Here is a 19777-nt window from a genome sequence, read left to right as displayed (position 1 = left end):
TTATTTTAGGTCTAATCTGTTATTCTTATCAGTGTAATTTTTATTTCAGGTATTTTTCAACTCTTAATTCAGATCTTTTTAAAAAAACCTTTCCTTTCATTTCTTCATATGGCTGATTATTTTCTCTGCCCCCTTTATTTATTTATAAAGACTGTTTTCACATTCTTATCTACTAAATCTATCATCTATTTATTTGTGTTATTTTTTAATATGTTTCTGTTGATTGATTATATTTTCTTACGGATCATGTTGTCCTTTTTGTTGGCATGTCTGGTTATTTTTAGCCCATGCCAGACATTGTGAATTTTCCATTGTTAGTTGCTGGATTTTTTTTATTCCTTTAAATATTTTTGATTGTTTTCCTGGCCTCAGTAGTTTCTTCCTATTCATGAACTTATTAGTACTTAACTGAGAACTTGAGGGGATTCCTCTACAGATTTCCAGAACTCTTTCTATTTACAGCTTCCTCGTCTCAATACTCAGTTCCATAAATCCTAGTTGCTTTGGTTTCTACTAACTCTAAACTCTGTCTTCTTGATCCAGCAAGATTCACAAGTTTTATTTGTGTTCTCTTTCTCTGGAGTACAGCCTGAAAACTCTTCAGTCATAGGCTGGTGCAGTAATAGAGTTCACCTCATTTGTTTCTCTTGGAGATTGCTATACTGTATTGCCTGTTGTCCAGCATCTAAAATTTGTTGCTTCATGTATTTTTATTTGTTTTTCTAGTTTTTTAATATGGGAGGGTAATTCTGGTTTCTGTTATTTCTTCATGACCAAAAGTGGTTTGCCTTTTTTTTTTAAGTTATTAATACAAAGATAATTCTTACCTTTAAGTTTGAGCAGATTTTCTACACTTTATTATAACCTATACAGTTTTATTTTATATATTATGAGCAGAATATATAGTAGAAGAGGATGAATTTTCATTTTCATGTTATGTTAGTTCAAAGGTTTATTTAAAGAGTATTGCTTTCTATTTTAGAAGCAAAACGGACGAGTCGGTTTTTAAGTGGCATTATCAACTTTATTCACTTCAGAGAAGCATGCCGTGAGACGTATATGGAATTTCTTTGGCAATATGTAAGATTTAAATATGTTTTGGGGTTACATGCCAGATCAGTAACATTATTTATGAACTTATAATCTGTTTTGAAATGATTGCCATAGATAGCAAATTGCTGTATTGCCTTTAGAATTGAATTCATTTTTATATTTATGTAAACTTGCAGATTTTAGTTGCTGGAAAGCATATCTCAGAATCGGATTTTCTTTGAAATTTGGTAACATTATGGAGAGGCTGAGTTCTGCTTGTTTTAAAATCTTGTAGCTGAGGCTTGTTTTCCTTTATGAGGAAATGTTAGGGAATATTGATATGTTTACATTTTTTTCTTTGAAGTTTGCATAATGTAGCTTTTATTAAATAATGGACATATTTGAGGTTTATATTGCCTTTTAAATAATGGCATAATTGGACTGTTTGTGGTGGTGTTTATCATGGTTGCTCAGATTCAGTCCAAGGCAATCTCTTTAACAGACAGAAACTCATTTTCCTTTCATCAACAATTTAGAGAATTTGGGAAGATTATGAGTCATCTGTGTGATTTTTCCCATTTGTCTTCAGTAATGGGGTACCATACTCTTAGAAAAGCACCAGAGTAACTCCAAACACTTAGACCCTAGGCTCCAGCTTCACTGAGCTATAGATCCATACTTCTTTGCACAAATCATGCTAAGCTTATACCTCCTAAACATCATATAATCTTCAAAGCTTACCACATTCATGTGCCAACATACACACACACTCATAATTTTGCTTGGTTAAGTATCCACTATCTTTAAGACACACCTCAGACATCTATCACCTCTATGATGTCCTATCACCCTTCTCCCCAGCCATTACCCAAGTTGGGTTAGATGTCACTCTTGTTGGTTCCCATTATATTAAAAACAACAAGCTATTTTGTGGGTTTTTGTTCTTGTATATGGCTCCTCAAGGAGACTTAGCTACTTAAGTTCAAGACCTATAAGTTAGTCTTCTTGAGAATTCTCAGTACTGAGCTCAGTGCCTATGATGAGAGCCCGACATTTGTGTTGAGTAAAGAAATTCCTAATTCATTTGTCATGAAGGCCTAACTCTATCTTAAATTTCTTATTTCTGATGGTTCAAACTATAGTATGAGTAAGCATTTTGGACACTCTGATTGTGTTGAAATGCACTAATATGAGATGATTAAAATTACTTTAATAGAAATCCTCTGCGGACAAAATGCAACAGTTAAACGCTGCACACCAGGAGGCATTAATGAAACTGGAGAGACTTGAGTAAGTGGGAGATTTACAAGTAAAATAAATGCAATTTCAAAATGCAAAATGAATTGTAAGTAGTATTTTACAACCCTATAGTCCACCTTAAGTCTCTTTTATCTCCCTTAATAAATAGCAGGGTATTTGAGTTTGCCTTTTCTAAAAAAAAAAGAAAAAAGAAAAACTAGTTTTTCTTCTAACTCTTAATTATGTAATACATCCTTTGGCTTTTTCTGTTGTTGATGTGTTAGCCTGATTTGTTTAAAGCCTTTAGCTTACTCTTCTAATTTGTGTCTGGAATATCGTCTTATGTAAGTGAGCAGTAACTGCCTGGACTATGTTCCTTCACATCAGTTGATTCCATCAAATGTTTACTCCTACAACAGAGTTTTTTGTCTATTTGTTTTGTTTTTGACTTATAGGTAATGTAGGGAAAAGAATCACTCAACAATTGTGATTTCTTGGCCTTCCTCATATATATATTGATTTTGAGCAGGATTTTTGAAATCTCTTCTAATTTATAGAGATGTCTTTGAGGTTATCTATTTTAGGTGAGAGATTTTCTAACCTGCCCCTGGTTAAAATTGCCTTTACAGGCAGCAGTAAGCTGAAAAGACTGGGGACAGGCAGACATTAGACTGTAACAGGGTAAAAGATACCACAAACTAAATCAAAAGAAGAATGACAAAGTGGAGAGAATATTTGCAGCACATGCCACAAAGCCTTACAACTCTAATAACAAAACCCATGTAATATTCCTAATATACAAATATAATATACAAAACTATAAAGCAGCCCTATAAACTGATAGGAAAAAGTATAACTTAAAAAAAAATAGACAAAGGCTTTAAACAGGGAGTTTATATAAAAACAGCTAATATATCAGATAGGCAAAAACTAAATTTGAAAACATTCATATAGAAGAGACTTGAACACGTGTAAGTGTTGTAAGGAAGGACTAGTAGTGGAAGAATGGATGATACGGGAGTAAGAGATGTGAGGCGATGATAGCCAGTACAGAGGTAGAGAAATCAGCATTACCAGAAGGAATACAATATGCATTTTATTAGGAGTGAAGTTAGAAAGGGTAGGTATGTATGTGGATGGATCCATAGATTTGATAGTAGAAAACTGAAGGAGCTCATTTGATTTTTATTTTTTGCCTGTAGTAGAGGCCAGATCATTCATTTTAAATGGTTGCCACATGAAAGGGTGTAATTCAGAAACATAAAAGTAGAGGATTTCTTCATCTAAGTTATTTGAGGACAGCTATTTCATTTTAGCCTTTCAAAACTGAAGAGCGGTATTTTAATCTATTTTGCTGTGTTAAGTTCTGTTCCAGTTGAAGAGCAAGAAGAGTTCAAGCAACTTTCAGATGGTATTCAGGAGCTACAACAATCACTAAATCAGGATTTTCATCAGAAAACGGTATCTGTTGTGGGGCACCTTAAACTTTAAAAAATAAAATTTGTTTGTAGATGTGGTGGGACATATAGTGGAGGTAACAGCACATTGCTTTCTCTATTACCAAAGAAATAGAATATATTTCTGTGCCTATTTGTGCCCCTTATAATGGATATATACTTCTCTCAACCATCTAGAACCATGATGGGTTTTGTTGGCAAAGTTTTTTTGTTGTCTTACTGAATATAATTTTTTAGGGTTTTCCTAGGTCTAGTTTTGCTGCTTCCAAACCATGTACTGTGGCGCCCTGGATACTGCAGTAAACTCTCAAGAATGCCTCAAAGTATCTTGAATTTTCAAGGGAACCACTGTAGTACTCAGCATCTGTCATATCCTTCTTGAATTCAAGGAAGTTCACAGTTTCAATTTTTGGTCACATTCCTTTCATATCCTTGTGAAGCTGGGGTTTGGCATTTACTGTAGTAAAAGCAAGTACAATGTAAAAATCACTGTGACACAGGAAATGAGAATTCTATATCTAATCTGAAATATACGCTCCAAGGTACATGAATGTATGCAGTGCCCAGTAGGTACATACATCTAACTAGGAAGTACTCGAGGTTATTTAAAAACAAAATAAAAAATTTTTATTTCAACTTATATGTATTATTTTTCAAAGGGCTACAATGTTAGGACGTAAATACTTAGGCCGTTATTTGGACTTAACTACTTAGTAAAGGAGCTATTAGATATTTCTTTTGGCTTAGGAGCATCATGAACAGAGAAAGTTTAAAGAATATCTGATCTAACACATTTAACTCCTTTCTTACCTTAATTTTATGAGACAGCAGTGAGTGGCTAAATCTAAATGTTTTGAATCATTATAAAACATGTGTTTGCTTTTTCCCTTAGATAGTGCTGCAAGAGGGAAATTCCCAAAAGAAGTCAAATATTTCAGAGAAAACCAAGCGTTTGGTAAACATCTTTTCTTTTCACTAGCATTTAAAGTTTGAATATATTGTGTAGAGGAGTATTTTAGCTGTGTGTGTTATTATTGTCAAATGTTTCTCCCTTTTTTCCCTCAAAATGAAGCAATCTTTTTCAACTTAAATATAATAGATGACTATTGTTTTAAAAAATACCAAAACACAGAAATGTATGAAGAAAGTAAAAATCACCTGAAAGCTCACTATACAATCTGATGTATATCAAAGATTGTATTTGCTATGTATATGTAAATACACGTGTGTAATTTTACATAAATGATATTAGGCTCAATACGTCTTACCTGCTTTTTTCCCCATTTAGCAATATAACACAGGTATGAGTTTTAAATAGATCCTCATTATATTAATGCTTGCTTCTAGTTGTGCATTATATGTATGTGCTGTCTTGTAGATCCTTTTAATCCTCTACTGATAGACCTTCACATTGCTTCTAATTTTTTGCTATTAAACAGAAATATATGTATGTGTGTATCATACGCATACATATGTACATACATACATTTCTGCAACACGCTGCTTTTATTTAAAATAATTTTTTTTGTTTAGGATTTTTGGGTCATAGGAAATACACATGTAAAATTGACCAATGCAGCCAAACTGATTTCTAGAAAGATACCAATTTATATTACTACCAGTAGAACAAGAGACTGTCCCTTTCCCTACACCCTTGCCAAAATTGGATGTTTTCAGGCTTTTAAAATCTTTGTTACTGTTATATTGAAAAAAAAAAATTCTCATTTTGTTTTTATTTATTTTATTTATTTATTTATTTGAGACAGAGTCTCACTCTGTCACCCAGGCTGGAGTGCAGTGGTGCGATCTTGACTCACCACAACCTCCACCTCCTGGGTTCAAGCAATTCTGCCTCAGTCTTCTGACCAGCTGGGACTACAGGCGCGTGCCACCATGCCCAGCTAATTTTTGTATTTTTAGTATAGGCGGGGTTTCACCATATTATGCAGACTGCTCTCGAACTCTTGACCTCGTGATCTACCCTCCTTGGCCTCGCAAAGTGCTGGGATTACAGGCATGAGCCACCACGCCAGGCCAAAATAATCTCATTTTAATTTAATTCCTTTAATTCTAGTGATTTCGGCCATCTTGCTTAGTGATTTCTTGTAATTTCTTATTTTGTATGTTACTTGTTTGGGTACCTTGCTTATTTATTTATTTTATTTATTTATTTATTTATTTTTTGAGATGGAGTCTCACTCTTTTGCCTAGGTTGGAGTGCAATGGCATGATCTCAGCTCACTGCAACCTCTGTCTCCCAGGTTCAAGGGATTCTCTTGCCTCAGCCTCCCAAGTAACTGGGATTATAGACATCCGCCACCACTCCCGACTAATTTTTTTGTATTTTTAGTAGAGACAGGGTTTTATCATGTTGGCCAGAGTGGTTTTGAACTCCTGACCTCAAGTGATCCACCCACCTCAGCCTCCGAAAGTGCTAGGATTACAGGTGTGAGCCACCGCACCTGGCCACTTATTTATTTTTCAATAAACTCCATGAATTAGGGATTTTAGCTCTCCATTTATTTGTCTGTCAAATTTATATATTTTTTGCCCATTAAAAGGTTTATGTTTTTATGTAATAAAATTTATAGATAAGGCCTTTATGGTTTTTGGCTTTAATTATGTACATAGAAAGGACTGCCCTATTCATCAGATTATTTTTTAATACTATATTTTCTCATTGTACTTTTATAGTTTCCTTATTATTTTAACATGTATTCTTTAGATCCTTGAGCAACTTACTGCGGTATTATATTTCCCTTATTTTTCTATCATTTTTTTAATTGGGAAATGCTTTCATCTGAGTAGTACTTACTATGGCTCAATTTTATTATTTACTTCTTTCTGTCCCATTTAAATCCAAGTTAAAACAAACACTTTGTACTTATCAAGTTTAGACCTTTTATAAAGAGGAGAAAAGTGATGAAAGTTAACACTATTGTAAGGAAAATAACCTCTAATCTTGTAGAGCATTAAAAGAGAGTAGATAATGTGATTTGCAGAACTCTAAGAATAAAATAACAAAATATACAGAAATTACAGGAATACATTATATCGAACATGCAGTTTTGGCCTCTGAGTTAGCTGATCAAAAAGTAAGAATCTTTTAAGTTAAAAATATTTAGACAAATTACACAACACAGTAATACATTCTTGTTATGAAATATTCTCTCTTTACATACACACACACACACACGTATATATATGTATATATAGAGAGAGGAGTATACATATATATATATAGAGAGAGAGAGAGAGAGAAGGGTACGAAATGTGAAAGGCCTCCTCTCAGCCCATTTTACCTTGAGGTAATACTATTCCCTTCCTTTTTCCGACACCATATGTATACACATATAGAGGCACATAATCATGTGTCACTATTTTGTTCTGTTTTTATAGAAATGTATTTATGTCTTATATGTTGATCTGTGAATTGGTTCTTTCACTTAATATATCTGGAAAATCTTTCCTGTTAGTATATAGAGTCATCGAGGGTCCCCAGACAATGTAAATACAACTTATCAACAAATATCTGAGAAGAAAATTCATAGGAATTTTTTTGACATAATTTCAGACTTAAAACAACAAACTTTCAAGATAATTTCCAGCCACCCTTCACTTCGATTCTTTGAATAGTTACATTCATTTTTGAAATTCAGGAGAAGGGAATTTGTTTTCATTCAGCAAGCATGTAGTGAGCACCTTCTCAGTGCTATAACTTTATTTGGGTACTTGGAAAACCAAGGTACATTTTCACAACTCCAATTTGCTCAGTCTTATGAAACACATATTAAGTACATAGTTATAGAGTTGCACGTACAAAAATTGTACTATTTAAAGAAGAAACGTAGAGAAAATGGGAGCAGGATTTTCAGGGATCAGTACAAATTTAGCAGGTAGACAGGAGTGGGATAATGATATTCTAGGAGGACCCTACTGGTCAAAGAAAGATCACTTATACTTGTCTAAACATAAGATCAGAATTACCAGATTGTAGGGTGCAGTAGGGAACTGGTGGGAGATGAGACTAGACAGGATGAGAGTAAGAGCCATGTAATGAAAGGCTTTGAATGTCCTGCTAAGGAGGAGCTTGATCTTTGGCCTACAGACAAATGTGAGCAATTAAGTAGGTAAGTGATGTGTTCAGAATTTAATTTTACCCCCATTACAGAGAACATGGACCTAATTTCTTTGTTCTTTCCCATTATACTAGAATGGTAAATCACCAAGTTTATTATATCTAATATATATAAATGTTTTCTCAACAGAATGAACTAAAATTGTCAGTGGTTTCTTTGAAAGAAATACAAGAGAGTTTGAAAACAAAAATTGTGGATTCTCCAGAGAAGCTAAAAAATTATAAAGAAAAAATGAAAGATACGGTCCAGAAGCTTAAAAACGCCAGAGTGAGTTTTCTTTTTATTTTAATGCTTTTGTATCTTTAAAAAAAAAAAAAAGCAAATTCTTGTTTAATTATGTGTTATTTTTTGGATTTCTGAATTATCTATATTTCCTCTTAAACTTTTTTTGACCTTATTTCTTTGTAGCTTTTCTCTAGAGTGGATATGGGGAAAATAAATATAATTTCAAGACATATGTTCAATCATGCAACAAGGCTTTGCTCTGGGAGATCAAAACAGAAATGCTGGGTTGTGAGATTTAATTACTTTATTACAAGGGAGAAAAGTATTAAGTAATTTTACAAACAATTGTAATTATAAATTATAATATATACTATGACAAAGTATAAGGTATGCATGTGTGTGGATAGGGGTATATGAGAAATCTCTGTACCTTTTGATTAATTTTGCTATGAATGTCTAACTGCTTGAAAAATTAAAATTTAATAGTATCAGAAAGAGGAAAGGAAGTATAGAGTGCTTTGAAATAATGTAATAAGGGGAGCCCAGTTTAGTATTGGGCTGGAAGTACAGGTGGAAGAGGGAAGGAAGAATGCTACCGTTCTTCAGATGCTAGCATTAAAAAAAGATACTTTTCATTTTAAACATAGCAGTACCAAGGCCCAATTCATTGTGTATGGAAGAACATGAAAGGCAGAGGGAACAGCATATGTGAATTCTGTGAGGTAGTAGGGAGTAAGGTATGTTCAAGATTATGGGTTATGTAGGAGATGGATTGACGTGGTGCAATACAAACTTAGAAGTGGGCAGACAATTTACCATCTTTTGTGAAGCATTGTTTTTAAACTATTAATTTAAAAAACATATGTGGTTTGTCTTTGAATTTGTTACCCAATTCTTTCTTGAAAATTAAGATTATCACACAAGAATAGACAAAGATCACCAGAACAGAAATGAGAATCCAGAAATAGATTTGAGTATTAATGAGAAAAGGATGATTTATTTAAGAAACAGTTCTGGCTCAATTAGCGATTCATCTAGAAGAAAAGGGTGTTGGGCCTACACTTTGCTCTTTTACAAAAATAAATTTTATATGTATTAAAAATTTACCTTAAAAAATTTAAGTTTTACTGATTTTAGGAGAACATTTATATAATCTTGGACTAGGATAGATTTTTAAAATTAAGATTGGCAACAGAAAATCTTTAGAGAAAATTAGACATATTAGAACATAATTACAGTACATATTGACAGGTAGAGGGATTATATCCATGATTTGCAAAGATTACAAATTAGTAAGAAAAAGAAAAAAATAAGGTAGATCGAGGGGTAGGCTAGTGAGAATAAGGGAAGGAGTCTTTGTATTGTTACCATGGTTGTAGGAAATGTATGTTCATTTTGTAATTTTAGATGAGGAGTTAATCTTTTTAAAAGAATTAACTGTAGTAGTCGTTATTATACAAATGAATAGGAAGATTATAAATGAGTAATACGATTGATAGCCCAGGAGTAATCAGAAATAGTTTGAATATTAGCAAAATAAACTATTTTAATATCATCATTAATAACTTTTGGAAAGTATTTCATCGAGTAATTTAGTAAAATTATGGCAATTTTCCTTTGTTTGAAGATACTTGGCGATTAAAAAACAATTATTTGTGCTTAAACACATGTCAATAATAGTGCTGTATTACTGACCTAGAAATTTAATTATTCCCTGCTCTTAAGTTTCAGTATTAAATGCAGAAATTATTTAAGAGCAAACAAATTGATATTACTGCAGCTTCATTAAGAAGAATATCAAACTGTGGTCTTTGTTTTTCGTCTTTCAAAGCAAGAAGTGGTGGAGAAATATGAAATCTATGGAGATTCAGTTGACTGCCTGCCTTCATGTCAGTTGGAAGTGCAGTTATATCAAAAGAAAATACAGGACCTTTCAGATAATAGGGAAAAATTAGCCAGTATCTTAAAGGAGGTTTGTATTGTATGGAATTTTTATGTCTTTGTTATATACAGTTTACTATAGTTCCTTGGATTTTGCTTTCACTTTTTGTTACTGTTTTCCTGAAGAAAAGCAGGGTCATTCTACAATATAATAGATGTGGCAGTGTATGCTGTGAAAATGACACTTTTCTTTTTAAATATAGCAGTAGCAAGACCCAATTTTTAACCTTCAGATGAAATTAATAATAACTAACCCAATACATTGCTGTGTATATTTTGGAAAATAGTACAGTAGCTCCCCCTTATCCTCGGGATTCATTTTAAGACCCCCAGGGCATGCCTGAAACTGTGGATAGTAACAAACCCTATATATATGTTTTTTCCTATACATACATACCTATGATAAAGTTTAATTTAAAACTTAGGCACAGTAAGAGATTAATAATAATTACTAATAAAAGAGCATTTATAGCAATATACTGTAATAAAAGTTACGTGAATGTGGTCTCTCTCTCAAAATATCTTATTGTACTAAACTCACCCTTCTTGTGATGATGTGAGATGATAAAATGCCTAGATAAATAATTGAAGTGAGATATTGCTAGGCTACTGTTAACCTTCTGACCATACGTCAGAGTAAGGATCATCTGCTTCATGTGATCCTAGATCCTCAAGGCACTATGATGTTGACAGTTGGATGTTGATGACTAGAGAGCCAGTAGTGTATACAGCATGAATCTGCTGTGCAAAGGGATGATTCACTTCCAGGGTCAGGGCTGGGCATGGTGGCTCAAGCCTATAATCCTAGAACTTTGGAAGGCTGAGGAGGGAGGACCATTGAGACCAAGAGTTGGAGACCAGCTTGAACAACATAGCAAGATGCTATCCCTACAGAAAATTTAAAAAGTTAGCTAGCTATGATGGTGTATGTCTGTAGTCCCAGCCACTTGGGAGTCTGAGTTGGGAGGATCACTTGAGCCCAGGAAGTCAAGACTACAGTGAGCTATGATCGTTCCGCTGTACTCCAGTCTGAGTGACAGAGTGAAGCCCCATCTCAAAAGCACACACACCCAGACATCCAGGGTGGGATGGAGTAGGATGGTGCAAGATTTAGTCACAGTACTGAGAACAGCACACAGTTTAAAACTGATGAATTGTTTATTTCTAATACTTTCCATTTAATATTTTTAGACCACAGTTGACCAGGGGTGACTGTAACCATGGAAAGTGAAGCCATGGATAAGGGGAATGAACTACTGTCATGGGATTTTAAATTTGTTCTACCAGTTGGAAATGATGTTAGCATCAGAAAGAAAGTTCCAACTTAGTGCCCAACACTGTATCTAGGACCTATGGAGAAATTTAAAGTTTATGACATAGTCCTCTGCCCTGAAGAAATGAGAGCTAATGGCAGTTTCTCAGGCTACAAGCTTGAAAATCCTTTTTTACTTCTTAACTTGATCATCTTCATCCAGACTGCGCCTCCAGGATAACTATCATTACATTTGATAAACAATTTCCTTTTTGAGATAAGTAGGGATTAGAAGGTGAGATTGCCCCAGGTATTCTTTCCCAACTACATAGTCCCCTCATCTGCCATCGAGTCACCCAAAAGAGATGTGTATCTACTGCTTTGAATTGTTTCTCACACCTACCCTTTTCCCTTTATTTTTACTACTTTAGTTCAGATCCTAACCCTCTCAACTCTAGTCTCTTAGCTAATCTTCTTAACATGTCTCCCTTTCAGTCTATGCTGATAGAATAATGTGATGAAAATACCTCTCTAGTTGTCATGTCCTTTCTCAGTATCTCTGGTGCCTCCCTGTTGTCTCTTCTGGTTCGTCTGCATTTTTCTGCCAGGCTTTCAGGCTTTAGAGTTTTATCTCTTTTAAAAATTTTGTTTAATTATAGTTCATCCTAGAAAATACTGTTTCATTTTATTTATAAATCCTCATTGGTTATGTTGACTTTAAATACTTCTTATAAAATACAGAGCCTGAACCTAGAGGACCAAATTGAGAGTGATGAGTCAGAACTGAAGAAATTGAAGACTGAAGAAAATTCGTTCAAAAGACTGATGATTGTGAAGAAGGAAAAACTTGCCACAGCACAATTCAAAATAAATAAGAAACATGAAGACGTTAAGCAATACAAACGCACAGTAATTGAGTATGAAGTTGTTTTCAATTTTAGTGTATTAGAAAGCGATTATGAAAAGCAAATACATTTTTCCCCCAGGATTTCAAAACCTCTATTTTCAAAAAGAGTTTAAACAGTTTTATCTTTATTTCACCTTTAGTTGACTAAAACAGATGAGTTAATTATAAAACTTATACTGCTAGGTCTAGATATAGAGATGGCTTAGCTACTCTTTTCCTAGATATACAGTTCCAATTCCTTCGCATCATTCTTCAGAAGGGTTCTGATTATTTCAGTGCACTTTAGAGATAGTGGTTTAGCTTGCATCAGAATGAACTAACTGGCCTATCTTATAGTCCAGCTGGTCTGTAGAGTTACAGCATTTGTGTTTTGAGAAAAAGTCTTACATTCAGGTAAGAAGTAATACTTTCCTAAGTATGCAAGTATGTTTTTAGCCAGTATGTTAGGGTCCTTTATTGGTGAAGTACCCATCAGTTGTAAGAATGTGTTTTTAAAATACCTGCCCCAGATATGTCTATGATGTCATTCTTTCAGTTCCTAAAAGGTATGTTAGCGATCATTGAGTGTTTCCTTCATACTGCCTCATGCAGATGAAAAAGGGCAGAACCTAAGGATTTTATATTTGTTGCCAAACTGCCTTGTAGAAAAGTTAAACTGATTCACACCTAAGTGTGTACAACTGGGGAAATGTAACTTTAAAAATCTTCATTTAAAAAATGTGTTTATTTATTTATTTACTCATTCACTGACCCACCAATGAGGAAAAAAAAATCTCATTAATATATTGAGAGAAATAGTTCATGCTATGCTATGATGTGATTATAGCACCACTTTTTGGGGTTTTCGTGCCTTTGCTTTTATATCTTGAGAAGAGTTTTAGGTTTGTCAAACAAATACTGACACATGGTCACTTTGGAATCAAAACTAGAATTGTGTTTGCCTTTTTAGTTACTGAAGAGGATTAAATATTAGCTGTGTTGATTTTCTTTTAGGGATTGCAATAAAGTTCAAGAAAAAAGAGGTGCTGTCTATGAACGAGTAACCACAATTAATCAAGAAATCCAAAAAATTAAACTTGGAATTCAACAACTAAAAGATGCTGCTGAAAGGGAGAAACTGAAGTCCCAGGTGAATATGTGTTCATAAGAAGTTAATTGCAGATAATCTCATATGTATTTGAGTTGTTAACTGAAACAAAACAGCTTACTTGGTCTCTGTGTGTAATGAGACTTTTAATGATACCTAAAATTATTTACTCTTTATTCTTGTTTTGAATATATTTACTGTAAAGCTTCATAAACAGTCCTCAGTTTAATGAGAACAGGCGTCTTGTCTCCTACATTTTTATCTTTAAAAATGCTAGTACAATGCTAAACATAAAAGGTTTACCTGTTTCTATCCTTTTAACTGCCAGTGTCTCTAACAAGTAGTCTATTTCTGATATATTTATTATATATTTATTCTCTCCTTATCTTTTGAGTTTGATTTATATCTTCAAGAGTGTTCTACCAGAACAATAATTCAAACTGCTCTGCCAGAAACCACAAAAAATTGCTATTTATTATGCAAAATCCCTTAGCCTCTTTTTTTTTTCATTCTTTACCTTGTCTACATTGACAACTTACATCCAGATTTCTAAAACCGCTGATACCTGATAAATATTTAAACATCTGCTGCCATTATTTTCTGCTATCCACACCCAATTTGTAAAAATTCTTAATACTAACAGAGCCACAATAGACAATTCCCTTATCTGTTCTCAGTACCTTATCCCCCAGAAAAATTGTGTTGTTAGCACTTGCACATATGATCATTATCTTAAGGCTATGTTAAAAGGAAGGAAAGAAAAGGGAATAGAGCAAGGAAAGGAAGAGGGAAACTGGATGTAAAAGAAATAAAATGGTTGGGATTTCACTTCCATGGTCTTCCCAATACACTGGCCTGCTTTTTTCTGGGTTTTTTTTTTTTTTTGTATACCTCAACTACTTTTCTTTTTCCTGCCTCTTAACTTGATATTCACCAAGAGTCAGTCTGTCTAGTATGGCGATTAGAAAGACTTAGCACATATTTAGTCCTGCTTCTTAACCAAATCTAATCAACAAATATTTATATGTTATAACGTGGTCTAGGAACAGTTAGTGAACCAGTTACTAACAAATTAGTAACTAGTTACTAACTCAGATTCGAGGCATCTTTGTCTGTCAGTTATGAGATACCCATGCCTACCTTATATTACTTTGAGTTTTATGCCTGTATGTCTTGCCAGTTACATTTTCCATTTCTTAAAAGTAGCAACTGTCTAACGTTAACCTTAGCATATCCTGTCAAACCATTCCTAGAATGCTGCCTTATGTGTAGTATGCTTTCCATAAATATTTATAGAATTGAAAGGTCATCTAGCATGGTGTTTCTTAAAACTAGCTGTGTATTCGAATTCAGTGAGGAATTTTAAAATGAACAAATCCTCACCCAAACACATTGATTAGCATCTCCAGCAATGGGGCCCATGAAATTGTGTTTTTTAATGTGGCATTTGAGAACCACTGATAGGCTTGGCTTAATTGTTTTCAGTGGTATAGAGTTTTCAATGGGTATGGTCACCCAAGCTGTTCTACTAGGGCAGCTTTAATTGTTAAAATTCTGTCTCTTATTTTGAGTTTAAAATATTTATTTCTGTACTCTGTAGTCAGCCCAGATCTTCTCTGTGGAGCAAATGTGTACCCTTTTCTGCTTAATAACCCTTCAGACATTTGAGGATAATGATCATGGTTTCTTTCAGCCTTCTCATATTCAGGATAATTAGTCCCAGTTTTCCACCATTCTTTATATAGCTTCATTTTCAGATTGATTACTGTCCTATTTATTGTCATCTCTATTTCCTATTTGTCATTATTCTGCTTAAGATTTAGAACCCAGTGCTAAACACAATCTTCCAAAATAATGATGTGACCAACAAGACCCAAAGCACATTTTTAATAAAGCATAATATTGGGGTGGATTTTTAGCAGCAGCATCTTGCCTTTGACTCATATTGACCCTGTGATCAACTAAAGGACTCCTGTCTTTTCCACATACAGTTCTGCCATGTTAAGAGTTTTTCACCATACTTTAGTGCAACTGTTACTTTTAATTCAGAATTTTACTATTTTAGGTTTTATTTATTTCAACCTAGATTTCAAAATGTCAAGGTTAGTTTAAATCTATCATTCTATCTTCCACCGTAACTATTTCTTGCTTAGTGTCACCTCAGATTTGATCTGCATGCCTTTTTCTTCAAAATAAAAATGTTTACTAGAACAAGGTCCTTTGCTGCATTGCAATTTTTTCATTCTAGAGGAATAGAACTATTGATCAAAACTTTGGGTACAATTGTTCAACTTGCTAAGTTGTTCTTACCTACCTTGATTCAGGCTACACTGTGATATCTATTTGTTACACAAATGAGAAGGTCTCTAAATACTTTGGCAAAATCAAATACTTTGTGTCAAAGAACTCTCCTTAGCTTACTTTATAATCATCCTTGAAAAGAAAAAAGGATATATTATGATTGCCAAATTGTTCTTTGTGCAGTTCTGTTGCATTTTGTGATCATCATAGTCTTTTTTCATTAAATGTTCTTTCCCATAGATAATTTATCTCTTCTAGTTTTAATTATTATCTTCATTTGGATAGCTTTCAAAAATCTATGTTTCTTGTTCTGGCCACTCACAACAAAAATAATATTTTAAAATTACATTCAACATTTTCCCACATCTGACCTCTTCTTCACTTTGTGTCTTTCCCTTTTCTTTTTCTCTCTTTTGCTCAACTTCTTCATAAATTTCTTTGTATTTCTCAATGGCATCATTTTCTATCACAAAACATTGAAATTTTGGACTTGCTTTAGATAATCCTGACATCCAGATAATCACCAAGTTAATTTCATGATTGCTTTTACATGGTGGTACTCTTCATACATGTACATAGCCCTTCATACATACAGCGCTCTTACTATTATACATCTATCACATAATTTTGTGGTAGTCATGGATTACAGCAACATTTGCCAAGTTTCTTTGATTTTAGATTCTTCTGCATCAAATATGCCTTGAATACTAAGTACTACCACATTTATCCTGCTAAAATATTATTCTCAATACTACATTTTCTTGTTTAAAACAAGGGCCATTTTCCTTCAGTTCATTCATTCACCCAGTCAGTATTTCAACAAATGGCCAATGTATCTGCTAGGTGTTAGGCTTCACACTTGATTCAGAGAGTAAGTTGTGAACAAGGCAGGAATGATTTCCACCTTAGGACTTTAAAAATTTTCTATCTAAGCTAATCATTTCCATTATTTAAGGCCCAGTAGAAATTATGTCTTCCACATAACTTTCTTTTACTTCTTTGAAGTATCTTTCTCTCCTCTTTCAAATACTATAGCACTCTCAGTCTATTTCAAATAATCTGGATCTGTGCTGTCCAGTGGACAGCTATTAGTAATATGTGGCTATTTACATTTATATTTAATTACAATGAAATAAAATAAAAAATTTTTGTTCTTTATTTGCACTAGCTCTATTTCAGGTGCTCAATATCCAGTCTGTTCTGGTTATATGTTCATTTAGGAAAGAAAGCATAACTGGCGTCTTTCATTGTACTATTGTACTATTTACAGTGCTACTTATACAAAGTACCCAATAATATATTGGGTTGATTAATTTATATGTATGTGATAAATGGCCACACTGGCTATAAGAGTCCATGGATAGTATATAGTCTTAAATATTTCTGATTTGAAAAGTGAGATAGTTATCTAGACTGACACTGTCCAACAGAACTTTCTGCTATAATGAGAATGTTCTTCTGTATTGCTCAATACCGTAGCCAGTGGGCACATGTGGCTGTTGAGTCCTTGACGTGTGGCTGGTGCAACTGAGGAACTGAATTTTTAATTTCATTTGATTAAATTAAATTTGATTAAATTTAAGAAGCCACATATGTCTACTGGTTGCTATATTCGACAGCACAGAACTAGCCTTTGAGTTTAAAAATGTTTAGCTTCAACGAGGCCATCACAGTAAGACTTACTTATTATATGTGAATTAGGGTGGATTAATATTATAAAATTCCACTTGGATATAGAATTTAATTGAAAATGCTAAAATACATAGTATTTGTCAGGGATATTATCTGTCACCATTAAACATCTTGTGAGGGTTGGCTTAGAACTTCAAATGTTTTTGTCTCTGCGCCTGTGCCACTGGAATTGGGCCTTAATATTTCATTCACTTGTGGCTCTACCAGCAGGATTTTGCTCCTCCTTGAGAGTGTTATTTGTTCTCAGAAGGAAAGTATTCCTTTGGGTGTTTTGAAATGGTTGGTTCAGATACGTACAGATTGTATATCTTAATTTAGTCACACTTAGTTTTGATAGTTTCTCATAAGTAATATCTTTCTACCAAATTTATTCAGCTTTCTTTTTTGGAATGAATAAACATATACTCATATAGAACTAGAAAATTAAATTGATTTATAGCTGCTGAATGTGCTGTTTTTTTTTTTTATAATGGCATTCACACAAGCTAGCAACTAATTCACCTTATTTTTCCTACAAGATTTAAGAAATAAAGCCTTCAAAAATTTTGATTTATTTTCCTATTGGTTCATATTCTATCATAGTTGTAGTAATTTGATACCTGCTTAGATCTCAGAAATATAAACACACTCTTCTATTTTTGTGTTAGGATTTAATAACTATGTTTGGATTTCTGGAGAATGTTTAGTCTTAAGCATATATTTACATTCACTTAATCTGTAGTAATAGCTCTCAAACTTGCATAGGTGGCAGAGTTGCTGGAAATAGTGTTCTTTTTTGGAACACTGAATTTATACTATATCAAATTATAATCTATGTAATTTATTCAGATAGTATCTCTGCTAGAATTTAAACTAAGATAAATAGTAGCCAAAATTATAGGCTTAAGAAAAATTTAGTGGGAGAGACACTTAAAATTGAGAACATTGTATTCATATACTGCTTTTCTTCCCCCATTGGAAAAAGATGGCTATTTTATTTCAGTGGCAAAACACATCCTATAACCTTGTAAAATACCAATTTCTTGTGGTATTATGTATATTATAGTTTGAGAATTGTTTTGTCTAAGAAATAAATAATGAAAGGAGGATCAATATTATATTTGACAAGTATGAAATGGAAGAAAATGTGTACAGGCTAATTTGCTTCTTATTTAATCTATAAAAATTGTTTTTTTATTTTTTAAAATTCTTAGCACATCCATATAGGCTTGAACTATCTGATCAGTTTATTCAAACAACTCTAAAAGGTATTAATATATTTTTCAGTCTTATAGATTGCTTATTAAATCTGTTTGCATACCTTTTAAATGATAATCAGGGTCAAATGCAGAGAGTATAGTTATCTACAGTAATGTAGTTATTTTCCATGTTTAACATGGAAAGCTCTAAAGTAAATTTTTCCTTGATAATTATAAATATGTTTGTTCTTAATATATTATAATCCTAGCCATTTGTCTCATGTCTCTCCTTTATTCTTTAAGTAGCAAACTTTTTTGATGTGTTTGTACAGCTTATAGAATGAATTTTTAATAAAAGCAGACATGGACATGCACATTTGTATATGTGTGCATAAGAGTTTAGGCTTTAAAATATTAATAAATATGAATAAACTTGGAATTCCTATAACTCATTTGTAGTTTAGGTTGTTGCATGGAATAATTTATATTCTGTTTCATTTTCTACCTAGGAAATATTTTTAAACTTGAAAACTGCTTTGGAGAAATACCACGACGGTATTGAAAAGGCAGCAGAGGACTCTTATGCTAAGATAGATGAGAAGACAGCTGAACTGAAGAGGAAGATGTTCAAAATGTCAACCTGATTAACAAAATTACATGTCTTTTTACAAATGGCTTGCCATCTTTTAATTTTCTTTTTAGAAAGAATAGTTAAGTTGAAGCGAACGGAAGTAACAGAAGTACCAAAAAATGTTGGTTTCATCAGTTTTTATACACTCTCATAAGTAGTTAATAAGATGAATTTAATGTAGGCTTTTATTAATTTATAATTAAAATAACTTGTGCAGCCATTCATGTCTCTACTCTGCCCTTTGTTGTAAATAGTTTGAGTAAAACAAAACTAGTTACCTTTGAAATATATATATATATATATATATATGTTTTCTGTTACTGTAATGGCTGTTGTTTTGTTTATTGACATAGAGAGTTGTGGCATTATTGAGTCCAGACTGCCCTCAGCATTGTGGTTGAGATATCATTTGATTCTTACTTAAGCGATTTTTTTGCTTAAGTAGATATTTTTATTACTACATAGATAAAGCAATTATAAAGGTCCTAAAAGATCAGATAGCTGAAGCAAAATTTGAACTCTACTCTGTATGATATTGAAGTCTAGATTGTTTCAATGTACCACACTTTCCAATGTAGTTAATTGAAAGAGAAAGTTTGAGTTTAGTAGTCAATTTCTTCATTGATGCGACTGGCATTTTTTTCAAGAAAAATGAGTTAATATTTGTAAAGTGACTAAAACAGTGCCTGGCACATG

The 19777-nt window shown here is 33.0% G+C and overlaps 1 protein-coding gene across 3 annotated transcripts in view; it reads left to right on the top strand.

The window, feature by feature from the left end:
- NUF2 (NUF2, NDC80 kinetochore complex component) overlaps nt 1-19378 on the top strand; it is a 33398-nt gene extending 14020 nt beyond the window's left edge. For 2 of the 3 annotated variants that reach the window (XM_025369718.1, XM_025369728.1), the window contains 9 exons: nt 983-1080; nt 2249-2322; nt 3636-3732; nt 4621-4683; nt 7997-8134; nt 9924-10064; nt 12027-12202; nt 13186-13321; nt 18960-19299. In XM_025369718.1, coding sequence (XP_025225503.1) covers nt 983-1080; nt 2249-2322; nt 3636-3732; nt 4621-4683; nt 7997-8134; nt 9924-10064; nt 12027-12202; nt 13186-13321; nt 18960-19094 — 1058 coding nt within the window. In that variant the 3' untranslated portion in view covers nt 19095-19299. Of the gene's footprint in view, nt 1-982; nt 1081-2248; nt 2323-3635; nt 3733-4620; nt 4684-7996; nt 8135-9923; nt 10065-12026; nt 12203-13185; nt 13322-18959 lie in introns of all 3 variants that reach the window. The other variant, XM_025369723.1, reaches the window with a different exon arrangement.
- Nucleotides 19379-19777: the final 399 nt, after the last annotated feature.

Source organism: Theropithecus gelada, chromosome 1 (genome assembly GCF_003255815.1).
Source record: "Theropithecus gelada isolate Dixy chromosome 1, Tgel_1.0, whole genome shotgun sequence".
NCBI lineage: Eukaryota > Metazoa > Chordata > Mammalia > Primates > Cercopithecidae > Theropithecus > Theropithecus gelada.
Note: the sequence above shows the minus strand (reverse complement) of the source record. Positions and strands in the feature narration are given on the sequence as shown.